The sequence below is a fragment of the Aspergillus lentulus genome (genome assembly GCF_001445615.1).
Source record: "Aspergillus lentulus DNA, contig: Alt12, strain: IFM 54703, whole genome shotgun sequence".
NCBI lineage: Eukaryota > Fungi > Ascomycota > Eurotiomycetes > Eurotiales > Aspergillaceae > Aspergillus > Aspergillus lentulus.
Window position 1 is genome coordinate 286498 of NW_028322115.1, and position 18006 is coordinate 304503.

General features: G+C 49.0%; 5 protein-coding genes across 5 annotated transcripts; all 5 read left to right on the forward strand.

Moving 5' to 3' along the window:
• Positions 1-444: 444 nt before the first annotated feature.
• On the forward strand, positions 445-2613 carry ALT_6057 (uncharacterized protein; the record flags this gene model as incomplete). The annotated part of the gene is made up of 6 exons (XM_033555693.2): positions 445-956; positions 1013-1618; positions 1675-2009; positions 2060-2269; positions 2330-2524; positions 2576-2613. The coding sequence occupies 6 exons, from the start codon at positions 445-447 to the stop codon at positions 2611-2613; spliced, it is 1896 nt and encodes a 631-aa protein (XP_033411584.1).
• Positions 2614-6356: 3743 nt separating this feature from the next.
• ALT_6058 (purple acid phosphatase family protein) lies at positions 6357-8381 on the forward strand (the record flags this gene model as incomplete). Its single annotated transcript, XM_033555692.2, has 5 exons — positions 6357-6712; positions 6759-7064; positions 7116-7505; positions 7552-7992; positions 8042-8381. 5 exons carry the CDS (start codon positions 6357-6359, stop codon positions 8379-8381), a joined length of 1833 nt encoding a protein of 610 aa, XP_033411583.2.
• A 1732-nt stretch (positions 8382-10113) lies between these two features.
• On the forward strand, positions 10114-11832 carry ALT_6059 (putative guanine deaminase; the record flags this gene model as incomplete). Its single annotated transcript, XM_089600020.1, has 2 exons — positions 10114-10507; positions 10556-11832. 2 exons carry the CDS (start codon positions 10114-10116, stop codon positions 11830-11832), a joined length of 1671 nt encoding a protein of 556 aa, XP_089455482.1.
• Positions 11833-13789: 1957 nt separating this feature from the next.
• ALT_6060 (aldehyde reductase 2) lies at positions 13790-16707 on the forward strand (the record flags this gene model as incomplete). The annotated part of the gene is made up of 9 exons (XM_033555689.2): positions 13790-14056; positions 14125-14305; positions 14374-14567; positions 14643-14742; positions 14814-15051; positions 15501-15836; positions 15905-16225; positions 16282-16619; positions 16682-16707. 9 exons carry the CDS (start codon positions 13790-13792, stop codon positions 16705-16707), a joined length of 2001 nt encoding a protein of 666 aa, XP_033411580.2.
• A 359-nt stretch (positions 16708-17066) lies between these two features.
• Positions 17067-17815, forward strand: ALT_6061 (uncharacterized protein; the record flags this gene model as incomplete). The annotated part of the gene is made up of 3 exons (XM_033555688.1): positions 17067-17303; positions 17363-17668; positions 17762-17815. The coding sequence occupies 3 exons, from the start codon at positions 17067-17069 to the stop codon at positions 17813-17815; spliced, it is 597 nt and encodes a 198-aa protein (XP_033411579.1).
• Between the last annotated feature and the right edge of the window lie 191 nt (positions 17816-18006).

Consider the following 18006-nt stretch of genomic DNA (forward strand, 5'->3'; position numbering starts at 1 on the left):
AATCGAAATTTCCGAAGTTCCTCGCCAAAGACGCAGTTGGATTGATGCACGTTGTGTAGACGACGGCGGCTATTGGACCGGGGGTACGAAGCCATCGGTGCTACTCCGTAGCCTAGTCCCCTTGGCGCCACCACGTGTGGTGGATGACCATGTATATGATGAATGCCCTTCACTGCCACAAAGCGTCCATTGACATGCTGCTGACGGGACATGTATTCTTCCTCCGCGCGTGGGAGGCAGGCGTATTTTGAGCCGCTAGCTTGTCAGTGCCCGGGCCAGGCTATCACAACGGGTGGGGACAGTTCGCATGTCGTTTCTCCCCCCATGGCCCATGCTCCTTCTTCGAGTTCCACTTTTGCTGATCCATGGATGCATCCTGATCCTCTTCGGTATTACTACCTTGTGAAATTCAGAGCTATTGTTTAACTATTGACGTTATACGGGATGAGCTTCGGCTGGAGCGTCGGAGATGTGTTACAAGCCGCCAAGATCGCCTGGGATGTCTACAAGTGTATCGCTGACGGGACTCAAAATGCAAAGGTCGATTTTGCACAGTTCAAAGCAGAGTTCGAGTTGATGAGAGCGACCATTGAAGAGCTACAAGAGGCAGAAAAAGATGTCCCTGTCTCCAAGAGGGTTGCCCTCGGTCGGTCATATCAGCAGACGATCATCGAATGCACCGAATTCGTCAAGAAGCACCAACGGCTAGCGAACAATATACATTCAGGCGGATCGAAAGAACCTTTACAATGGCACAAAGTCTCGGACAGGGTCAAGACGCTTTTCCACCAAGTTTCGTGGCCGATAGAGCGCAAAGAGGCCGAACGACTGCGCCGTGCGCTTGAGCGGAATGTCCAGCTAGCGAACTTGATGGCAACCAATACCGTGATTGATATGCAGAAACAGAATAGACAGGAAAACAGGCAGGAGAATTTGGAAATCCTGCGTGCAATCAAGTATACTGCAGACCATTCCGTCTTAATTCCCGAACTGTTACTGACTGACCTTGCAGAATCATGAGTCTACAGATATCGTTCATCCTTCGTCAATGCATGCCGGGACATAGTTCTAACAATGGAGACAACACTCTGGAAAGTCGACTCTTATCCGAACTTGGTCAGCGAGCTTTGCCACGGTTACGAGACACAGAACAGCAGCGTCCCTTGCTCGAATTCCACGGGTCAAGATCCGACGAGCGGGAGTCAAAACCCCTTCTTCGCATCCAAGATGTCTCCCAGAAGCTAGAGCACCTTATAATGCGCCGTGACATGCCCGTCGTCGGCTTTCTAGACCAGATTCGAACGGATATTCGTGGCGCCTTGAATCAGGCTGGGTTCAAGCATGTCACCGTTCCTGGTCAACTGGCGTTGAACGCACCAACCAAACCCAAGGAGCCCGCGCGAATCTTGAACAAGGAGATTGATGAGTGGGAGAAATTCAGCGACTGGGTCAAATTTCAGCTCCTGCACCAAGAACGAGCTATCACCCCAGCTACAAGGGAACACTCGCCGTCCGATAATGACCCTCCGGGGGAACCGCCGCCCACGCCTCCACTGACTGAGCCGATCAGTACTCGCTACCGGTGTACCAGAGTAGAGACGCAATGTCCTGTAACGATGTATGTTTCTGATCAGGAGATATAGATTTATTTGTGCCTTGCTTATATTGACACAGACATTTTCCCGATCCGAATCTCAAAAACCACGAATTGCACAAACCGCTTAAATGCACAATAAGCGTCTACCTGCATCACCGTTCTCGCGATGTCGGCTTCATCGAGGCAACGGATGTGACTGGCACGGTAAAAATAACTCATCGAATCCATGAAGCAGCATTTCGAGGAGCCCAGAGCTCCATGATTCCATATATCGAAAGTGCGCATGTTGTCAACGATCCGAGCAGTCCGTTCAGGATATGCTTTCAGGGCTCTCACCGTGTTAAGATCGAGTCAAATGGCGCTATCGAACGATATGCCATCTCGCCAGTATATATCTGCCGGAAGCAGGCTGGTGAGCCATACTATCTCATTCAGAACTACAGCTTCTAATCGGGGGTCCAGACTTTGTCACTTTCCAGAGCATACTCCTAGGACGAAACATCCTCTACTGCGGAGATGTCAAATATATCAACGCCGACGGTGTAGAGGAACATTGTTCGCTGGAGACCATCCGTGTCCTCCAGGATCCGCTCACATCAGCACGGAGTTTACTCTATTTTGGGAAACTCAAGCACGGCTCCAATGCAAAGATGGGCTTTTTGGAATGGCCTTGTAGGTACTATTCCTTTTAAGTTCTGATCGGACCTGCAATATACTTACTGAATACCGCAGTGGACGGATTCGTTGAGCTCAAGTACTCTAAGCTATCAACCAGGCTTCAACTGCAGGGAGAGGCCATAACGAGACGGAACTCGATGGGAAGCATTGGCAGCATGATGTCGAACGATTCACGCCACTCAACCATGTCAATGTCGAGTTCAGGTCGCCACATCAGACAGCTGGCAATCGTCTTTCATGATGAAAAAGGTATGTTGGTTCTTTGCAAGCTTTTTAAGGAATCATGCTGACATTTGATAGATTGTGAAGCATTCCGCAACAATCTACGGCCACAATGAAGGGAAACGATGATCGCATCTGCAACTATAAATAATGACTTGAAATGCCAGTGAATCTGTATCTCATATATAATTGCTGTTACTTCAATACCGGAATGGACAAGGTTTCACCAATACAGCAACCCGCTGTCCTTGAAAAGAAGGACTCGACGTCTATTTATCTGCAGTTATAGGACTCGAACACCGGTGCCAAAAGAGTCATTGCTGCGGGCGAAGTGTAGAACTAAGACTTGAAGCATCTTAGACACCCCACGTTTCACCGACTTTAAATACTAGCTCCACCACCTCCAATGGGAGAACGGGCCAAACCGCACCCTAGTTGAAAAGCTGATGTGAGTCTGGTACAATCCTCCGCACTGCAGGCATCATCGGCAGCGCATGAGCAAGCTCCGGTCATGAAATCAGAGGATCCGCAAAAGCATCCAATGTCCACCACGCCTCCGGTACAGTCGGGAGTTGCTGCTATGGCGCGATTGATGCATCCGAACTGGTAGACCTACATTAGTCCGTTTGTAGTTATGTAGTCGGGCTGGAGATAGCGTACCGAACAAGTCAGCGCTCCCATGAGTTGGAAGTAAAGAGCAACTGGATTTGGAAAGGGCAGGGGATTGACTTCCAGGGGATTGGGCGAGACTGCCACTGGTCCTGCGAGGACAGCAGCAGAAAGAAGCGGGACACTGAGAATCGTAAAGATCCTCATGTTGGATTCCACTGGCGATGTTCAGTGAGAGTGTCCTCTGAGTTTTGAATAGGCGGTTGAATGGAATTGTTGCGAGATGAAGCGTAATTATATAGGTAGAATCTGGATACCCCTCCAGAGACCTCGGTTAACAAAGCAAGTCTGCAGCCATGAGGCAATTCAACGTCGATAATTCCGAGAGTCTGCTAGCTACTACCGTTCCATCGAGTGGTGTCACAAAAAATATTTCGCAGTAGAGAGTCCTGCATGACATATGCTCAGTCCAACTTGACATGCTCATATGACAGACATACCAGTAACTGGATCCAGTATCAGACGTATTCATTCACACTGGGATTGTGACAATATACAGATAGGTTTGCAGAGCTGAATGCCGCGGTAGGATGCTAGTTTAATCACTATACCATACACCCCTACATACTCACTATAGAGATGACCAATCTGCCACCTGTCCACAAATGTTGTGATAGGGTCTAGTCGAAGAGACTGGAAGCAATTGTGCCGCGGGGCATATTTGATCGCAGAACCACTTCCGCAATGCTCTGAGTTTCATATAAGTGGCGTTCCTACATCACAGGTCACGGCGAGCAATTTGTAGAAAGGAGCCAGGGATCTGGGAAGTGATATCTCCTATCTGGCCACTTCTTCATTTGTTTCCGCATTGTTACATGATGCTAATATATAGCGTCTGCCGCATTATCACCGTGGATCATGTTGACTTAGGACATTGTTAATCGAACATTCCGTGCCGACATGTCGATATGGACAACTTTTGTGCTACTGTGATCTGTCTCCGGCACTATTAAACTTTTGACACACTGTCATCCCAGAAAAATGCAGTTGCCAATCTGCATGGATTCTACCACTGTACTGCTGTTTTCACAAGGGCACTGACCAGTGCCCCGACAACTACCATATCAGGGACAGCAATGATCTTGGCTCGGCGTACTTGCTCGCAGGAGCTTTGCAACACTCGGGAATCATCAAGTCCCATCTCAATGTGTTGCAACAAGAAGCAGAATTACATGTGATATTAATGTAGGTGTGCAGGGTATGACAGCATACCGTACAGTCTACAAGGCTTCAACCCCGTTATTAGAGGGCTACAGCTACCGACGGTGTTTCACCAGCCACCAGAGTGCTGAACAGTTTGATTGAGTATCGCAAAACCAAGGTTGTACGACGTCAAATACCTCTGTATTGGAGCGATGCACAGGCAATGTGCACTACCAAGCCACCAGTGGCACTCTTCCTAGCCTAGCAGATGGACTGTTTGCGCCAGTGCCTTCTCTGAAGTGTTTTCCTGGCTCGTGGTCTACTAATCTCTAGAGCTTCAGTCTCCAAGTCCATAAACGTTGTATCTCACGCGTTGTAGTGATCGAGGTACATGAATGGTTCAACAGAAAATCTCTAGTCATTCATATCGAGCTTGGGGTTAAGTTCAAGTAGTCCAGGTATCCAAAATGGTAATTCCAATTGCTCTTGGCTAGTGCCTGTTCCAAGAAGGAATCGCGGCTATTCCAGCGCGCAACAGCGTGGGATGACGTTCAGATACGAACCTGGACGTATCTCAAGTAATGCAGAACCCATGCCGAGAAGCGTCCGACATTGATTTATCTGAAGCTGTCGGAATATGATCTGACAACGCGGATAACTTCAGTTTAGTCGGGACCCTATTAATCTTTCGGTACAATTGCTTAAGCAGTTGATTTAATCTTACAAAATCTCGCTCCAGTATTGGAAGCTGTGCTAGACCCATCGGCAACACGACTGTCATATCCGGTTGTCAGACCACATCATTCTAGCATGGTAGAAATCCTCACAATTGATGAGTACTTTATTAGACAACTCATCGCTTGAAATAGCTTTCAACTTCAATATACTCGTGTATCTGCAAAGGTTACGGCAAAGGGCGCAACCTACTCGTACATTTCCCCGGCCTTGACGAACGTCGATGGTTGCATATATCTAAGGGTTTGGATATTATTGAACTGATGTCGGAAGAGTGGGAGGTTGCATTAGAGGAAACCGACTATTTGAACGAGACTACGGCATTCCGGGCGACGCTATTAACGGCGAGAGAAAGCAGTTACAACTATGGAGAAAAAGATTGGTCTGATGCCAAATGGCACTATAGGTGAGATTGACGAGGTGAAGAAGATGGAGATGGCAATCTGCGAGTTGAAGAGGGTATTGCAAGGAGAGGCGGACAATGTTGAGGCGGTCCAACAATGCCAGCAGGAGTTGAATGCCCTCAAGGAATCAATTTCAGCGTGATCGGCACATTTTTGCTGCATGATCTTTCAAGATAAGATCTATGTCCTCATGGAGTTTGCCGATCCTTTTCACGCCTCATGTTCCGCTGGGGCCAAGAGTTGTGAGCACCTTCCCCTTTTGGAGATCATGACGATATACACTTTTTGCTGCTCTACCGCCAAACCTCTTATAACTGAGCAGGTGGATCGAAACAATGCCGTCGACATCACTTAGAACTATTAAATAAGACCCAATGGTATGGCAGGGCTTTCTTAACGTAATGAAAGAGGATCAAAGCGTCCTAGGAAAGTCCGGCAGATATTATGATATTCACGACATATCATCATTTATGACAGAGTCCAGGAAGTATGCATTTCTAGATAGTACCACAGCATGTCACTACCAATCAATGGCAAGCAACAATATGTCCATGGTCCAATGGGCATGGCTTTCTCGGCTGGTCCACTTGGGAGGTACCTGGCCCTGATTGTTATCAGCCAATGGTGATCGCTCTCAGCCGGCACATGCTAACCCAAGCTTAACCGAAGCTTTGCCAAGTTAGATATCTTGGATACGAGCTCACTAAAGCCACTAGTACTTCCCTGTTAGTCTTGGCCAATTGCTGATCTCGGCATTTGCACGTGTGACACGCTTGTTGACAACGGACTTCCGTCGGAGATTGCGTCTCCAACAGATAGATAAGCAGCTGGACTGATTTAAATCTGTCCATCGCTTCAATGGATCGGAATTCTGTCAATCGATCAACTGTCTTCATTAAGGCCGCAAAATGAAGACAACCACCGCTTGGGCTCTGCTTGTCTCCCTTACTGCGACGGCCGCTCAGGCCCGTCCCGTGGTGGACGAGAGCTATCCGTACACCGGTCCCGCAGTTCCCGTCGGCGATTGGGTTGATCCAACCGTTAATGGCAATGGAAAAGGCTTCCCCCGTCTGGTGGAACCTCCTGCCGTGAAGCCTGCGACGGCGAATCCCAAGAACAATGTCAATGTGATTTCGCTGTCGTATTTGCCGGGTGGTATGCACATTCACTACCAGACGCCGTTTGGACTGGGTGTGAGGCCTACTGTGAAATGGGGCAAGCATCCCAAGCACCTCGATCAAATCGCTCATGGATATACGCACACGTACGTTCTTGCCACTGAATTAGGAAACTGAAGCTAACTCTCATAGGTATGACCGCACGCCACCGTGCTCCGAAATCAAAGCCGTCACTCAGTGCAGCCAGTTCTTCCACGAGGTCAGCCTCGACAAGCTTGAATCCGGAACAACGTACTACTACCAGATTCCTGCTGCCAATGGTACCACTCAGTCTGAAGTTCTGAGCTTCAAGACCGCTCAGCGCGCGGGAGATCGTCGGTCCTTCAGCGTGGCTGTTCTCAACGACATGGGGTACACAAATGCAGGCGGCTCGTTTAAACAGCTCGTCAAGGCCGCCAACGAGGGCACCGCCTTTGCCTGGCACGGCGGTGACATCAGGTAATATCTCCTTCAATCTATTTGTCAACCGTGACTAAGAAATACAATCAGCTACGCCGATGACTGGTATTCAGGTATCCTACCTTGTGAAGATGACTGGCCCCTCTGCTACAATGGCACTAGCACGGAGCTGCCAGGAGGAGGTCCCATCCCGGACGAGTACAAAAAGCCTCTGCCGGCGGGTGAAATCCCCAACCAGGGTGGTCCACAGGGAGGCGATATGAGTGTGCTTTACGAATCCAACTGGGATCTGTGGCAGCAGTGGCTGGGAAATGTCACGCTCAAAATTCCCTACATGGTTCTACCTGGTAATCACGAGGCTGCGTGCGCCGAGTTCGATGGTCCCGGCAACGCGTTGACCGCTTATCTAAACAACGGCGTCTCCAACGGCACTGCTCCCAAGGCCAACTTGACCTACTATACATGCCCTCCATCCCAACGGTAAGATCCATCCCCCGCTGTCCCCAGCAGCAGCTAACCCAGGCAGTAACTTCACCGCGTACCAGCATCGCTTCCGCATGCCCGGCCCTGAGACCGGCGGCGTCGGCAACTTCTGGTATTCGTTTGACTACGGCCTCGCTCACTTCATCTCCATGGACGGCGAGACCGACTTCGCCTACAGCCCCGAGTGGCCGTTCCAGTCGGATATCAAGGGCAACGAGACCCACCCCAAGGCCTCAGAGACCTACATCACCGACAGCGGTCCCTTTGGCGCCGTCGACGGCAGCTTCAAGGATACCAAGTCCTACGCGCAGTACAAGTGGCTGAAGAACGATCTCGCCAGCGTCGACCGCAAGAAGACCCCCTGGGTGTTTGTCATGAGCCACCGGCCCATGTACAGTTCCGCGTACTCGAGCTACCAGAAGAACCTCCGTGCTGCCTTTGAGCAATTGTTCCTGCAGTATGGTGTTGATGCTTATCTCTCTGGGTATGTTGCCTCATTCACTTGCCATCAACGCAGATACTAACCGGGGCAGCCACATCCACTGGTACGAGCGCATGTACCCCCTCGGCGCCAACGGAACCATCGATTCGGCGTCGATCGTCAACAACCATACCTACCGCACCAACCCGGGCAAATCCATCACCCACATCGTTAACGGAATGGCTGGCAATATCGAGAGCCACAGTGAGTTCAGCAAGGGCCAGGGCCTCCAGAATATCACTGCCTTGTTGGACACCACGCACTTCGGCATCAGTAAGCTTACTGTGCTGAGTGAGAAGGAGGTCAAGTGGGAGTTTATCCGCGGTGATGATGGTTCTGTTGGCGATCATTTGACCCTACGGAAGGAGAAGACACAGTGTAAAAGGAATTAGGTACCGGTTGAAGGACTATAGCTGCAGGAGCTGTGTATAATCTAAGTAACATTTGGATGTAGCTTGATTTGTGAAACTGTATAATCCATCCTGAAGGTCATAATATCAATCTATCCAATGACGAGTATGGGCTATTTATCCTTCACAGGAGGCTATGACGCTCACCAGAGAAACCTCCTAACAACAGTAATTTTGTAATTCTACCTATAGGCCTGAAATTGTCATTTCCCTTTTATTGCCGAGAGTCAGCTTGTAACTCCTCCATGTCAGAATGAGTATGTACGCAGCTTCTGGATTAATCAAACATACATTATCCTAGCCCGCCTCATTACCCTCAGCCTACATTGTAAGTACCCAGGCGCATAAATCTCATTTGTCTTCAGCCCTTGCCCCGTCAAAGATATTGATCACAGGCAGCGTCATATCAAGCCTATACATTTCCGGACGGTCAAAAGTGCCGTAACGTCTTTTATCCTTCGTCTTCCAGATACTTAGCCTTCATTGCCAGTCGTAAAAGAGCCAAATCAGTAATCATCGATGAACTATCGCGCTTTCTGTCGCCCTAGCTCCGCCTCTTCAATTATTTCCCCTTACCTATTTAAGTTCAAGGTTGGATAATAGTCTCCAGGAGTAGTTGCATTTATGGTGCCATTCCAGCAAAATTTCTTAAAATAAGTCAAGCAGATCTCCAGAATGTATTTGTCCTTCCGAAACTCTGAATATAGTGTAAGATAGATAAGACAGCTAGTTTAAGTCTAGTATTCCATTCCCAGTGTTGCCACATTATAGCTATTCTTGATAATAGTGTTATACTTACTGTATAGTATTACAGATCAAATGTGGAGATGTTGGATGGGTACATGTTTGGGGCATTAGGAATATAAATGACAAGAGGGGCTGAGCCAGTCATGTTTGAACTATTGACTCAGGCTCCCTAGAAATGTCCCTCGTGCAAGGTCCCCTCAAAATACTTTCTTCGCTAGAATTGGTTGTTTGGGTCAGTGCGGAAGAGGGGTTGTGCGTCGAGGATAGCACTCACTCACTTTAAACGGAAAGGATTTGCAAGTTAATACTTTTAATTACCGACCTTTTTCTCCATTTTAGTTTATTCATGTTTCGTCAGGCATCGCATGCGCGGGCGTGTCTTTCCAACCTTATGAAGCAGTTTCTAGTTGACTCATTCTCTACAAGAGGACCCCTCAGTCATAGCATACAGAAGCCTTGCGAGTTTACACTCGCATAGAGTCCTAACCTCAAAATCCATTTATATTATCATATTTAGTATTCTATTCACCAGTGCAAAAAGACCAGCTATATAGTTAACTTATCATACTTTGTATAAATGCACTTACTCGAATGCGACTACATCTCAGGGCACCTCTTGCCAATGATTAGCTTACTATACACTCCCGCATCATTTACCTGCCATTCTTTCTGATATGCCCCTAATACGCACAATCTGTCGGAAACGGCCGAACGCCGAGCTCAAAAGGCTCAGTGCCAATGAAGTCCCTACATGAACTCAGATTGCCATGCTGCAGCGGCGAAGACCGCCCTCAGATCCAGCTGATGTATGTTTACACTCCACGGTGAATTGCTAGGCGTGTCCCTTCTGGTACTGCTCAGTCTGACTGTTCATTTCCGCAGCATTCTCAGGATATATCAATATGCGCCCCCTTTAGGATCATGGACTGATCCGAACAGTGACCATCGATCCGCACCCATTTCTACAATGTTTCTGAATGTTTCCAGATTTTCCGTGGTGTGGCCTGCATTGTGCTGGTGCCTTGTGTTGCTTAATGCTTGTGGCACCGGGGCAAAGGCCACCGCATATCCATATACCGTCTATCGCGGTACGTTTATTCATTTCCCCCGGCTTAGTTCGAGTTTATCAAAGCCGGAGCTGGCCCGAAATCAAGGTGTCCTCTGGGTCTCTTCCGGAGATGGCCGTATCAAGGGCTATGATTGGCAAGTTCGCGACGATTCCAGCTTCCAGTCGTTCCTATCTCGCCATGGATGGACTGACGCCGATGTCACAACTAATGACAATGCCGCTCCACCCACCAAAGTCAAAGTTGTGGAGTCAGTCGACGAACGAAACGAGTTCTTCTTTCCCGGATTCATCGGTATGTCCTATCTACTTCGTTGACCATTGACTAGTACTGACCAAATAGACACCCACATCCACGCGCCGCAGTTCCCCAACACTGGGCTGTTTGGATCGGCAGGCCTCCTGGACTGGCTGAATGAATACACCTTCCCGCTAGAAGCTAGCTTTGGCTCCAAGTCAGACCCAAACAACCAAGAGACTGATCCCAAAGACACGCCCCCCGAGAGCCTGCGCGTTTATGATCAAGTCGTCGCTCGTACTCTTGCCCATGGCACAACATGCGCATCTTACTTCGCCACCATCCACGTCCCGGCCACCAACGCCCTGGCTGCACTCTGCCACTCCCGCGGCCAACGCGCCTTCATCGGCCGCGTCTGCATGGACAACCGCGATCAATGCCCGCCATATTATGTAGACCAGTCCGCCGACGATGGCTTGAACGCCACAAAGTTGACAATCGATTACATCCGGGCCCTTGACCCGAAAGGAGCATTGATCAACCCGATAATCACTCCCAGATTCGCCCCAAGCTGCTCAATCCACTCCCTCACTAGCCTAGGCAAACTGGCCGCATCTTACAACCCGCCGCTCCACATCCAAACACATATTTCCGAGACCACCGAGGAGATCGACCTCGTCCACCAACTGTTCCCGGAGGCAACCAGCTACGCCGACGTCTATGACAAGGCTCACCTCCTTACCTCCCGCACCATCCTCGCGCACGGGGTGCACCTCACCCACAACGAGCGCAACCTCATCCGCGAGCGTGGCTCCAAGATATCGCACTGCCCAGCGTCAAACTCCGCCCTCGGCTCTGGACTTGCTCCTGTCCGCATCATGCTCGATGAAGGCCTCACGGTTGGTCTGGGCACGGATGTGAGTGGCGGGTACAGCCCAAGCATCCTTGAAGCGGCCCGACAGGCTTGCCTGGTGTCTAGATTGCTAAGATATAGCACCGACTTCCAAGAGATGACAGGTAACTCAACATCGACGGGGCATGAGAAGCTTTCCGTCGAGGAGAGTCTTTATCTAGCCACGCGCGGCGGTGCAGCAGTCGTCGACATGGCGGATGACATTGGCGGGTTCGATAAGGGGATGATTTGGGATGCGCAACTGATTGAGCTGGGTGCTGTGGATAATAACACTGTGAGCCCGTCTGATGTGGCAGGTGTGCATGGCTTCCCTGGTCGGATCCTTGCCAAGTCTGGACCTGTGGGCAACGTTAATTTGTTCGGAAATGAGACTTGGCAGGAGCAGATTCAGAAGTGGATGTGGAGTGGTGACGATCGGAATGTGAAGAAGGTGTGGGTTCAGGGAAAGCTGGTGCATACCAGAAACTAAACGTTGAGTGGGCTTGCGTTGGATGCGTATATTGTCTTGATGCTAAGAAGTCTCTTCCTCCATATTATTAAGCTTGTCTTGGGTATGGTCAACTTGAGCTGCTCACAAATGCGGTAGACTTAGGAATCATGCACAACTGCACTTCGTATACTGGAATACTGACTCTGAAGAGAAGCCAGAGTCTAGTGCTTAGAGTTCTTCGCAGCGTCATGTCACAGCAGCCAGGCCGGATTCTTGGCTGGTCAAAGCCGGTTCTCTGTGATTGAACAAGGTATACGTTATGGCGTCTATTGCAAGCTAGTAGTCGCGGTACTGTGGTCTTCGGGTTGGATTACAAGGTCGATTAATCACCACATTTGAGATCAGCTTAGCATAGAAATCCTGCAATAAATCAGCAGAGTAGACGCTGCTAAGAATCCCCCAGAAGGGCCGTTCTCATACCCTTGTAAGGGGCGATCATGATATGCTGTTCGAAAGTGGCTAAAAGTGGGTATATTTGAACCACAACTCAAGTGCAAACAGACCACTACCCTTGGTGGTTATATAATTGCTCGAGTCCTCCATCATACTGGCGTCAGTCATGGTATATGTGGTCACTGGAGCCAGTTTGCTTGGAAATTTCGGATGTTACCTATGTTTGCACGCTTGGCAGGGCACAAGGAGTGAGAGCCGAATTTGGCAGGATATATTAGCGTCTTCCAACCATGACCTTGACAGCTACAAGGTGCTTTGGCTGAGATTGAGAGAACCAAAACGCATCGCCCATCGCCACAAAACGTCTCGAAAGATCACCGCAGCGTTCTCTCTGTAGCCCGGTTCATCTACAATAGCCCTGCCCGCTTCTGGGAGGAATTCTAGAACAGCGTAAATCCAATGACGCGGATGGCATATATATACATGCATCAACCTTCATCTACACTGGTTTACAAACGACTTTTACCCACCGCCCATTCAACCCTCTAGATATTGAATGATATTTTCGATCTAGGTTCGTATGATGGTAATCACTGTTTATTTCATATAAAAATAATAGTTTTATATAAGCATATTTGGTAGGCCCTAGGCGTAGGAGAAATTGAGGTCTGAGAACCATTCAAATTTAGGCCTAAAACTAACCCAAATTAAAACTAAACCAGACTAAATCTGACCGGCGTTAGTTAATGACTGCCTATCTAGGCCAAGGGGCGTCTCACCTAATTAGAACAGATCAGGTTTGGTTCCAACTGGGGCTGGACACCCAAACTCGGAACTGTATATTTGACCGCGTCTCATTGTTATCAATTAATTAACACGTCACTATGTCTCCAACCTGGCATAAAAGATTAAGTGAATCAGCTGAGCATGGGGGAAGGAATCTACTTGCAATATCTTGATATCCTGCATATCTCTGAAGGCGAGGGAGCGGTCAGCGTATGAATACCACCCACCAACACCACCGTCGTAAAACGTCACTGTAGAAGCGGGGTCTTATTCCCCCTCTTGTTTTTCTTTCTACTCTTTAGACAGGTCGTGGCCGTTCTCCTCAAGCGGTGGATATCAATGCTACAATTATCGCACAATGTGGCAGGCCAAACGAATGGAGGTATGTAGCAACGCAAGTCAGGGCATATCTGTGCCTTCATAGCGCACCCACACCGCTTCCCGGTGTGGGCACAGATAACTACCACTTCAAGAATCGTATGCAACCTTGACCAGCAGAACTATGAGTATAAATGGGTGGGGGTGGGTGATGCAAGGGTGACTCACGTGGGGCGCTATATTTTCTATATGATGCAATAAGTTCCTTAGAAGAGGTACAGACAATACCTGTTAAGTAAGGGCGCATTCTCGGTGCTTCTTTCAGCCCACCCATGGCCAAACAGCAGAAATTGTAGGAGAAAAATTAGTCTTATAGGACGAACGGTAGCCCATGGCTACTTCTATGGGCTCATAGCCAGCTAGCTAGGACGGATTTCAAATGACCAGAACCACTTTGGCATTACCATTTGGCTCCCTAATTCTTGTAACCGGGGCTAATGGATATATTGCTAGCCAAGTCATCAATGAACTTCTGCGTTCTGGCTATCGTGTCCGAGGAACTGTCCGTGATGAAAAGCCGTGGCTAGACCAGTTCTTTGCGGAAATCTATGGACGCAATAAATTCACCACATGCATCCTGTCCGGTTTTGATGATGTTGGGCTGATTAAGCACGCTTTGGATGGAGTGGATGGCGTCCTACACCTGGTAAGTCTCTTGCACCGCTAGAGTGGTTTAATTAGTGTGACGAAGCAGCAGAATACTGAGAACCGCAGGCGGGGGACATCCCTATCACGGATTGCCCACAAAACGTTATTCCGCTCTCCATTTGCTCGACAGTCAACGTCCTGAAAGCCGCAAGCCTACAGCGCTCCGTCAGAAGGGTCATTCTAGGCTCTTCTTCGATGGCCGTCTACACAAGCATGCCTAACCAAGAGGGCATACAGATCACTGAACGTCAGTCCATTTCTCCTTTCCAGATAGTCAATGGGAGAGAACTAATTCTAAGCCTGTGGAATACACAGATACATGGAATGACGAGGCTGTTAGAGAGGCTTGGGCTTGTGACCAGTCTGCCCCTTCCAACGACGCGTTACAATGGAAGAGACGGCTGGCGATCTATGCTGCGTGTAAAACTGAGGCAGAAAGAGCGGCGTGGAATTGGGTCAAAAAGCATCGACCTCTCTTTGAACTAAATGTCGTGGTGGCGTCGTACACGGTAAGTCTAGAAATTATATACGACTAGTCGAGCTCTTGACCATGGAATATGTGACTGGATTGCTCACTTTTGTAGGTTGGGAAAATCCTGCACCAAGAGATCAGTGGCTCAACGATGAGATGGGTAAAAGATCTTTTAGAGGGTAAAGGAGAAGTCATTTCATTGGTTCCTCCAAGTACGTCGAGCACTGACGACTCACCCGTGAAGCATTATATCCACTAACTCTCCAAACAATAAAAAAAATAGAATGGTTTGTGGATGTTGAAGATGTTGCCCGCCTCTACACGATTGCGGCTTTGGATCCCGCTGTCCGAATGGAAAGAGTATTCGCATTTGCTGAGCCGCACAATTGGACAGATATCCTTCAATATCTGCGCTGCCTCCGACCTGAAAATAACAGACTTCCAGCGGCCCCGGAGCGCGAAGGCAGGGATTATGCGGAGATCCTGCCGAGAAAGCGGGCTGAAGAATTGTTGTTTAAGTGGTACGGACAGCGAGGCTGGATCCCAATTCAAACAAGCATCGCAAGAGGAATTGGACAAAAAGCACGCACTTGAGATGCTGAGCTCGTTGAAGAAGACCGCAAGTCCTGAAGTCCTTGGAATTGTAACCGGCTAGCCTATAAGCAATATAAAAATAACCTGTTCAAGCCACCACGAATCGTCCAAATTTCCCTACTTCACACCGCCATATAATGTAAGGAGGAGACTGCACTACCTCTTCAGATGTAAGGGTAGGGCCTGTTGGGGCGAGATTAGCAATAGCTGCCCCATCACGCAAGGTTACTCGCCGCATGATGCAGGCTTCATCGGGCAGTCCTTAGCTTTATTTCAGGAGCAGGAACGATCACCCAAACTACAAGAATGAGCAACTGGATCCACTGGATCATATATGATAGTATTGTTGGGATTCTCTATAAGCTCTTTGTCTAAGTCCATCCATCGTGACAGAAATTGAATTCGATCCTCTCCCTACACTAATAATGGGTTCGATTTCAACCGACTGCAATGCACCTGTCCTACTGGATATCCGGAAATCAGCCGAGCTGCTGAACCTCCGTGACTTCGTCTTATTGGGGCTCAGGGCCGAAACAAAAACGCTTCCCTCTCTCCTCCTATGGGACGATCAAGGGCTGAAGAATTTTAATGAATGGACAATGAGCCCAGATTACTACCCCAGGGCGCGGGAGTTGGAGATCCTTGATACGTACAAATATGACATGGCACAGGAACTTCCAGAGAAATTCGCCATGATTGAGTTAGGCTGCGGGTAGGCAATTCCGCTGCAGACCAATGTGAACCGCCTCCATCGACCTGGTCGTACTGAAACCGCTCTAGAAACCTATACAAGACAGCCTGCATCCTCACCGCTCTTGCCCAAAAGGGCAGGGAAGCCCACTATCATGCACTTGATGTCTCTGCAGAGGCACTGTCAAATAGCCTCAATGCCCTGAAAGCGCACATTAAAGACCATCCAACAATCAGAGTCACCGGGATCATTGGAACGTACGAAGATTGCGTGGACTGGCTCACGAATTCTGCAGCTCTAGATCAGTGGGGAATCTCGCATGTCAACTTCCTATGGGTCGGGAATACGGTGGCAAAACGACAGTTGGAAGCTAGTGCTCTACTCGGAAATTTCGTGAAGCTTGCAAGACTGTTGGTTTAGCATGTAGCTTCCCGATCTCTGCTGACTGCTGTTCCAACAAAGAAAGGCTGATCAATGCCTATAATCCGGACCGCAAACCTGCGCGCACTTTCATGCTTCACCCTTTATATCACGCCAATCTGCTGCTCGGCCACAAAGCCTTCCATGTGCAAGACTGGGATTGTACCCTGGTGTACGATACTACCGAGAATGAACTCCTGTTCTGGTATTCCCCGAAACTGCACGTAACTCTTGACGTTGGGCAACATCCCATCCACCTGCCGAAAGCAACAAAGATCCTGTTCTGGCGGAGTGGCAAGTGGACCCCTGCTCAGGTGGAGCGCGTTGCTCTTGATGCAGCATTCAACGTTCAATATTTGTGGAAGGACGAGCTCGGAGGGTACTGTGAGTAAACCCCATGGAATAGGATCATTCTAGGATATGGAACTGACGAAACACGCTTCTAGGCTTCTACCTTTTGGACAACATGTAATACCGGTGTTTGGTTGAACCTGGACCATGGCGCTTTATGAACTGGGTGACCAAATCCTTTCCAACAGTAGGAGGAGGGTAGGTTTTGCTGCGTAAGCAAGATAGTGACCATTTCATGCACATGATAAGGCCTAGGAAGGCAGCCCCGCTGTCAGGATCTCCTGTATACGTTGGAGCTTGAAGGTCAAACGGTCATGCTCTGGACAATCAGGGCTTGAGGTATGGATGCCATGCCTTTCAAGAGTGACAACGGAAATGGAAGATGTCCAGCTCATGACACTGGGCCTGGGCTGCTGTTGCAGAGAGAGGCAAAAGGATGCTTACCATCGGCCATCTTTTCATCTTATGGGGATACTCAACATGATGGCCCCAATTATATCGGCGACAGCATTTGTCTTGACCCACGAAAAGCGCTTGACGATCGACTATCTCGCTGAAGTCATCAAGCACGGGCAGCCCCGGACTGCCGTCTTGACGCCGTCCATGCTTGAGGAGCTCTGCGAATCTGAGATGGGCATGGAATGCCTGAAGACACTTGACATGCTTGTCTTTGGTGGTGCGCCCATGGCTCGCGAAGCCGGCGATCGCATTGCTGAGGTCGTCCATCTCCAGTAAGTGATTGGTCTAGCGAATTTGCTATTTTCGGCGCCTTGAAGTATCCAGAGAAGGATGAGTGGCCGTATCTCGAGTTTAATCCCTTTGCTGGATATGAGATGCGTGATGCTGGAGGTGAGTGTTACGAGCTTGTAGTGGTGCGCGGCGAGAAGGGCCGCACTCTACACGCCGTGTTCCCTACTTACCGGAGAAGACGGAAATATCGCACTGGGGACCTCTTTACTCCTCACCCGGACAAGAAAGGCCTCTGGCGGTATGCTGGGCGGCGTGACGACGCGATTGTTTTGAGCAACGGTGAGAAGTTTAATCCAATCAATATGGGGGAGACTATCTCTAGTCATCCTCTTGTAAGCAGAAGACACAATATAAGGGCAATCAGGTGCTGGTTGAGAAGTATAAGCCGCGCGGCTTGTGTATAATTCAGTGACCTCTGTATGTAGCTTGACTTGCAAAAGTACATACGCATTACTGAAAGTAAATACTATTCTAGCTAGGCAAATGTGTTGCTGCCCTAATTAGAGAAATGGGCTGTTCATCCTTCCACAAGCGGCCACGAAGCTTACAATATTCCTATATCTTTTGTTTTGTAATGTACCTAGAGGCCTGGGGGTCTTGTCATATACCTCATTCTTCTGTTGTGTGTCTGCTAGCAACCATTATATACTGCTCTCACATACAGAATGGA